General features: G+C 32.3%; 1 protein-coding gene across 1 annotated transcript; it reads left to right on the top strand.

The window, feature by feature from the left end:
• The first annotated feature begins 2770 nt into the window (after positions 1 to 2770).
• LOC114717223 (lipid phosphate phosphatase 2-like) lies at positions 2771 to 6214 on the top strand. The gene is made up of 8 exons (XM_028902321.1): positions 2771 to 2865; positions 4131 to 4348; positions 4480 to 4567; positions 4652 to 4761; positions 4900 to 4993; positions 5347 to 5535; positions 5627 to 5686; positions 5916 to 6214. Exons 2-8 carry the CDS (start codon positions 4133 to 4135, stop codon positions 5999 to 6001), a joined length of 843 nt encoding a protein of 280 aa, XP_028758154.1. The 5' UTR covers positions 2771 to 2865; positions 4131 to 4132; the 3' UTR covers positions 6002 to 6214.
• Positions 6215 to 7932: the final 1718 nt, after the last annotated feature.

The raw sequence follows: 7932 nt of genomic DNA, 5'->3' as shown, positions 1-7932 counted from the left end.
TTTTTAAAATTTTTTCAGCGAAGCATTTTAAAATTAAATTTAAAAGCACAGTTACTTAGAAAAAACATACCCTGTCGACAAATGACATTTATTTTTAATAAATAGTAAGTGAATGGTAAATTTAATTGAAGATTGATTTTTCATATTGATATACATTTGTTTTGATTATAATGGATGGTTTTAACTTCAAATTTCATGAACAGAAAAAGGTACAAAGGAGGGACTAGCGACAAAAGCCATGGGAAAGGAATTGGGGGGGGGGGGGGAATCCCATATTTTTCTTATTCTGCTCTGTATGGTTTCTATTTCTAACACCAATTTTCCTTTTTATTTAGAAAAAGGCCGCAATAAAGGCTAGGAGCCAGCACTATTTAAAAAAAATATAAAAACCATCAAATTGCATTTTTAAATATGGACTGCTAGTATGATTATTAAATACCATACAGCCGCCGTAAAGAAAACGAAAAAATTAGCTTCATGTTTGTTTGTTTTTTTTTTTTTTGCGAATAGCTTCATGCTTGAATCTATTTTCATGTATATAAACCACTAGCAAGGCCAACCTACATAAATTGGACGTCTCTTAATCAATATTAATAATTTATTGATGATATTTTCTAAAAGAGCTTATTAATGAAAATACGATTCAAATGCTTCAAAAAGTTTAAAGGACTTTAATCCCTTTTCCGGTCAAAAAAGAAAGGAACTTGGGTACCTTTATTTAATTGTTTTGATGAGATTTTAATTAAGTAAGTAATTATTTTATGAGACAGTTGACGTTTCAAGGAGCGTTTTGGGGATTTAATTGTTTGGACTAATTGATTGATTTTTAATTTGCACGAAGCTTATCATCAGAATAATTTTTTTCCCCTGAAAAAAGGGATTGTTTAAACTTTTGGTGAGTTGAGTGAGCCGAGTTGTTGAACTCACAAAATGAGATATATTAAAATTGATAACCTATTCAGAATAAATAGATTAAATGGGATACATTCATTTAATTCATAATCATTCGGCTTGCCCACTCTAATATATATGTCTTATTGTTGTTATACTTACACTATAATACTCCTCCGATCCTAAATATAAAACACACTTTGTAGTGTAATTTACACTACAAAGTGAATCTTAATTATACTATAAGGTGGGTTTTATATTTAGGACCGGAGGAGTATATAATTTAGTTGGGAACAAAGTTTGAACTTGGTAGAGAGTGAAACCTAATTTCTTTGATGCTCAAATATAATGCTCAAGTTTGATTAGCATTAAAGAGTTATAGCTTAACTCATTTGTATTATTGTCTATTACTTCTTCATTTACATGCGCTGCCAAAACAAAAAAGAAGTTACAATGAGTTTTAAGGGAAGCATTGAACATGCATAAATTAATTAGCCACGTCAAAAATAGTAAAACTAGTTGAAACATTGTCACCATTAATCCTAATTAAGACTTTGTTAACATCATGTGGTGTGTTAGAAAGATATTACCTTCTGTTCTATTTATAAAATCTTATTTATAGATTACAAATAATATTTTATAATTAGGATCTGAGATAGTAGTTTTTTACACATACACAAACACCCCATGCAAATTAACAGATAAAGTTAAAAAGCAAAATAAAACCAATTAAAGAAAAGGACGGAAAATGAGGCAGCTGCGGGAGGAGCAGCTCCGGCATTGAGGAGGCATAGCTGTCATGTCATGCAAAAGACCTTATAGTGGCAAACAAGGTTGCTAGAAATGAAAACGCTGTAAAGCACATGTGGGTACTATTTGCTAAATGGTCAAGGTTCATTGGCATGTGGCATTATATTGCATTTTCGCATCATTTTGGAACATTCATCTGTACTTTTATTTATGCTGTTTTTTTACTAACATACTGTCTCGAGTACTAAATATAAAAGTTAACTGATTGATTTGAGTAGATTAAAAAAATAAATTAAATTAGTTATATGAATCAAATAAGTGTTATCTTTTCTAAAATATCCTTACTAATCAAGTGTATTGGCTGGAATTATTATTATTAGAAGGACTACCTTGAAAAAGGATGGATAAATACAAGAGACAAATAGATTGAGGTCTTATAATTATGATCAAAACAAAAATTAAATAAGGTCTTATATTAAATATTAGAGGTAGTATTTACTAAATGGTCAATATCGATTGACTTAATAGTTGCCATGTTTTTGTATTATTTTAGAACATTTGTACGTGCTTTTACAAAATGCACATATAATCTAACTGTTCTTCTAAATAACGATGGGATATTAAAATATCTATCATACCCTCCAACTAAATTACATAATAATAAAATATTAAAATTCTTCCTCTCCATCCTTCTCAACTAGAAACCTAAATGCAAGAAGAGATTAAATTAAAAATTAATTTTTTCATAATATATAGAAAAATGATGAGATAGTTATTATGAGTTTCAGGAGATTTAATTACTAAAAAGTTTTAAGACAAGTAAGAGTATAAATTTGTTGTCATTTTTTTTATTAGAATTTGTTATTTGTTATTACATGTTTTTCAATTATTAAGGGACTTCTGAGTATTAAATTGTTTTCATGAGGTCTCATACTAATTTTCCTTAAATAATACACTTTCAAATTTGAAACTTGGTAGTCTTCTTTTTCTTTTCTGTCGCTATCAGGCCCACCGGTTTTTCTTCATTTCCCGGCTTTTCTCCAGACTGCAGGGAGCACATTGCACAAAGTCACTCGGCAACGAATCAGCCATTAGATGCTTTTCTCTGTTCTTTTGCATTCCCATTTTCCTTATCCCATTCGCATTCCACGTTCCTCCCACGCGCCTTCCCTCTTCTTCCTCAATTTCCATTTCCTTCTTCGCTCGCTTTGAATTCTCGTGCAGGTAACTGCCCCTTGCTTCCTCAATTTTTCTCTTCCCAATTCTGCATTGTGCTTCTCTTTGCTTCTTCACGTGTTTGATTATAACTTATTTTACGGTTATTTGAGGGTGTGATTTTCTTTTCTCAGCAGTTAATGTAATGCGTGTTTGTTTTCTTTCTTCAGTTCTGGGTTATGCCTCTTTTCTTTCCTTCTGTCGTTAATTATCATAGTATAGTTTAAATTTGAATTGGAAATCCTTGTCTTTTACATTCTCTATCTGCGAGTTGAGTTATTCCATCTCACATGCCTGACAGGAGATTTTAGTTGGTATTTATAAACTTCTGTCATCCTCTGCTATCTGTAGACTATAATTTACTGATGATTATCGCCAGCGGTTCCTGCAAATCGTTTGTTATTCTTATTGAAAAGAGGAATGAAATTCTTGCCAGTTATGCAACCTTACGCTTCTAATTGAAACTGGAAATTACTTGACGAAGCATTCTTTTTGGTTTCACATATGATATTTTCTGCAGAACCGTAACATTCAAAACTAACAGCCAAAAGTCGACATAGTGACACCGAATTAGGTTTTCTTTATTTCATCGGTGGGAGAGAAGTTTGTTTAAAGTTTAAACTGACAAGAACAAAGTAAAATAATTACTATATATATTATCCGAACCATATGATGTTCATAAAATTGTCTGGAGGAGAGTTTATTGTTTATTTCTTTGGGGCTTGAGGAGCCTCGAATGAACTGTTGCCTGGATAACAAAATAGATTTGGAAAAAAAAAAGAAGAAGATAGAAACCGAAGTAGCTTTGGGATATGAAAAAGGCGGAGTAGCTGTTTTTGTCCCCAAGGATATTAATATAATGTTGATGATAATACATAATCACACACTTTCAAGCATTACTCAGGTGTTTTTTGAAATGGAAAGCAATAGCAACCCTTGTAGATTCATCACTGATTCCCTCAACACTAAAAAAGCGAACATTAGTTTGTAAATTTAGGTTCCTTTCTCCATTTATCAACCGAAAAATGGGGTACTTTTTTGAGAATTCTGGTCGAGGCATACTATTTTCTGCGCTGCTCTGTTTTGGTTTGCTAGATTACTATTTCTTTGATTTTTTTTTTTTTTTGGCTTGATGTCACTTTATAACTACCAATGTCCCAGTCTCTGACATTTCATCATTATGTACTCCAATCTGTTTTTGGTCTTGCTTTATTTCCCCTGATTTCTGGTTCTTTAATTTCTAACACGACTTCTGCTCTTTGCCTCCCAACTAGAAATGCCTGAAATCCAGTTGGGTGCGCACACTATCCGATCACATGGAGCTAAGGTGGCAAGAAGACATTTGCATGACTGGTTGATTCTCATACTTCTAGCGGTGATTGATGTCGTTTTGAATATGATAGATCCGTTTCACCGCTTTGTTGGAGAGTGGATGTTGACAGACCTGAAATTCCCATTGAAAGACAATACGATTCCATTTTGGGCTGTTCCAGTAAGTTTTTCCTCCTGGGATCTATGTCATTCAAAGAAATTTATATCATGCTGATATTTCATATTATGTTGATGCCTATTAGCAAGATCAAATCAAAAGATAAACTCCTGAAATTTCATTATTCTGGGCAGTTGATAGCAATACTGGCGCCACTTATTGTCATTCTTGTTTACTACTTTATTCGCAAGGATGTTTATGACTTCCACCAGGCTATATTGGGTACGTTTGGAAGTTTTTAAAACATTCCATCATCACTCTGGTTTGACCATAAATCTTATTACGTATTGCCAAATGTGTGTTCAGGTCTTCTATATTCTGTACTCATTACTGCGGTTGTAACTGATGCGATTAAAGATGGGATTGGACGGCCACGTCCAGATTTCTTCTGGCGTTGTTTTCCTGATGGCAAAGGGGTGCGTTCTCCATGTTGTAAATTCTAATCAGTTAGATTAACTAACTAACATCCTTTCCATGTGATACATGCTGCTTTGGCTTAATAATAATGTGCTCAGTAAGATCGGCATTGATGAATTCGTGTGTGATATGACCAGGTGTTCGAACCGTTAACAGGAGATGTTCAATGTACTGGAAGTCTGAGTGTTATCAAGGAGGGATACAAAAGCTTTCCAAGTGGGCATACCTCTTGTATGTACTTTTATCAATCCTACATAAAATTGTTACATGCTTAATAGTTCAAATGGTTGATGTTTTAAGTCAAAGCATAAGTTGTTTGGGGTTACAATAACATCCCTGTATAAGAAGTAATGGACAGGTCAGCTTCCAGGCAAAAAGTGAACCAAGAATCTTAGCGTCCATATATAATCATACTACTACAAAAGTTCTAAAATTTTTTTATAAAACTCAAGTCTTTTGATTGCATGATTCAACTATTATGTTAGGGCAATTTCAAATTTTTGGTTCTACTGATCTATTAAGAGTTTATAACACGCTTCATAGAATCCGGTCGATGATATAGTCTCCTCACTTTTTATGTGCAGGGTCCTTTGCTGGTCTTGGCTTTCTTGGTTGGTATCTATCTGGAAAAATCAGGGCATTTGATCGTAGGGGTCACATTGCAAAGCTTTGTATTGTTTTCCTGCCAATTCTCCTGGCAGCTCTGGTTGGAGTCTCTCGGGTTGATGATTATTGGCATCATTGGCAAGATGTATTCTCTGGAGGTCTTTTAGGTATCTTTTTTTTTTGTTGTCTGCAGTCTGCTATCACAATTTTTATCTCTTTTTTTTATGTCAAGTTTCTTATTTGAGCATCTCTATGCAGGGATAACGGTAGCATCCTTTGGTTACTTACAATTCTTTCCACCTCCGTATGACATAGATGGTATGTCCATGAATTGTTCTTTTATATTTTTTTAAAACTTTAATTAATAATATTGTTCTCCGCAAGCCTTTGACGTGCTAGTCATGGCAACCCATTTATCCTTCCGTTCTTCCTTTTCTGAAGATACCAATAATGCACCGTAAATTATAACATAGCGAAGAGAGCGAGAGAGAGAGAACAATTAGTCAAACTGTAGCTTAATTTTACTTTTCTTGCTTGTATTATGTAGGATGGGGACCTCATGCATATTTCCAGATGTTGGCAGAATCTCGAAATGGACTTCAGTCCTTTGCTATCAACAATGACAATCTTTGAGGGCTTATGTTTAAGAACTTGATGAGGTTTCAGACTGTATATATCCCACACTGTAGTGATCGGAAACTCAACAAGCCAGTATCTGACTCTACATTCTGAATTCAGTGAAGAGAAAGAAAAGATGCTAAATGTTCATAATCTGTAAAGGTCAGGGAAACAAAGAGAATGGGAGGGGAAAGAAAATTTTTAATGAACTTAATTTAAACAATTGAAGAAGTAAGATTAAAAGCTTTCAATTGATTTTTATTAATCTTTTACTTTGCATTTTCTCTTTATTAAAATTTTAAAAACACACTTCTCCAATTTTTCAAATTAAACTCTTTAAAATCACCCCCACCCCCAAATTTCCCTGTACCATATATATTTGAATCTCAAGTGCAGATATCTATGTGGCTTCGGACTTGTTTCCCAGGATTTTCATTAATCATTGCTCATTTTGCTAAAATCAGAGAAGAGCTGCCTTCTGGGGTCATTGGCCGTGGTGTGTCGGTTTAATTTTGATTGAGAAGACTTTGTTGTCCTAGAAATATATCCCTTTCCCCCCCGGGGGACAACAGGCTTAGAAATATACTACCTCCGGTCCTAATTATAAAAACCAGTCAACTAATTTGAGGAGATTAAGGAAGTAAGTTGAGTTAGTTATTTGTCCTAAATAGATATTGTCTTTCCTAAAATATCCTTGCTAATCAAGTGTATTGATTAGAACTATAATTATTAAAAGGACTATCTTGGAAAAAATTAAATAAATATGAGAGACAAAGTGGATTGGGATCTTATATTTAGGACCAAAATAAAAATCAAATAGGGTCTTATATTAAGAACTGGAGGTAGTATCTTATATCTTTTTTGGGGTAACAATATGTCTTATATCTTAAGTGGGGCCGGTCAAAAAATATATCTTTAAGTGGGCACGACATTTTTTTTTTCTTTTTTCCTTCCAAAATGGTTGGACTAGCGTCCTTTAAATGTTTTTTTTCTTTACTTGAAGACATGCATATAGTTCAATTTAAGTGTTGATATGATATCATTCATTAAACCATGTAGTTAGTCTTGGGCGTGAAAACTAAATGTTTAGCAAAACAAATGTAAAATTAGATTAAAGCATATGTCTTTTTATTCCAAGAGTAGTTAATTTATACTCAAGCATAACGTACTCCTTATTCTGCTATGAGGAGACAGAATATTTTATTTTATCTTGTAAGTTATATTATTAAATTTTTTATATGAATGTACAAATATTCTTTATTTATTATTCATAAAAAAAGTAATTGAAGTGTAGAATATACTCCCTCTGTTCCTTATTATAAGAGACATTTGATGCTTATAGCATGTTCCTATATATAAGAGACACTTACAAGTTGTCTCTACTTTTTTGTGTTGATTTACTATTTTACCCATATTTATTATCTCCAACTCACTCTCTCTCTCCCTCCCACTTCTCTTTCTTTTAATAATTTAATTGTTCTCTCTCATGCTCTCTCTCCTTATTAATGAGGGCATTTTTGGAAAAAATTATACTTTTTACACATTAATTGTTCTTAACTAATTTTAACTGTTTTTTTGATCAACGTACTTCAGTTATTTGTCTCTTATAATAAGGAACGGAGGGAGTACATAATAAGTAAGAATAAGTTACTAAAATTTAAGATAAAATTAATAAAATTAAAAAAAAATTTAACTTTAAAAAAACATATTCCTTCTGTTCTAATATAAGACCTATTTTTTAGTATAAATTATAGTACTGAATGAGTTTTATATTTAAAACAAGAGAGAGTATTCGAAATACCTTGTTAGTATCTAGCAACTTGAAGTTTTAATTTTATTCTAAAATAATTATTGTTTTGTTATAACATATTCTATTTAATTTTTTAAAAAATTTGTGTGCATAACTATAACTTTAAATTCAAATGATAATTATTTTAAACTGACAG

Source organism: Neltuma alba, unplaced genomic scaffold (genome assembly GCF_004799145.2).
Source record: "Neltuma alba isolate B1F8T4 unplaced genomic scaffold, ASM479914v2 tig00011718_pilon, whole genome shotgun sequence".
Classification (NCBI taxonomy): domain Eukaryota; kingdom Viridiplantae; phylum Streptophyta; class Magnoliopsida; order Fabales; family Fabaceae; genus Neltuma; species Neltuma alba.
The sequence above is the reverse complement of the archived record's forward strand: the minus strand, read 5'-3'. Positions and strand labels throughout refer to the sequence as shown.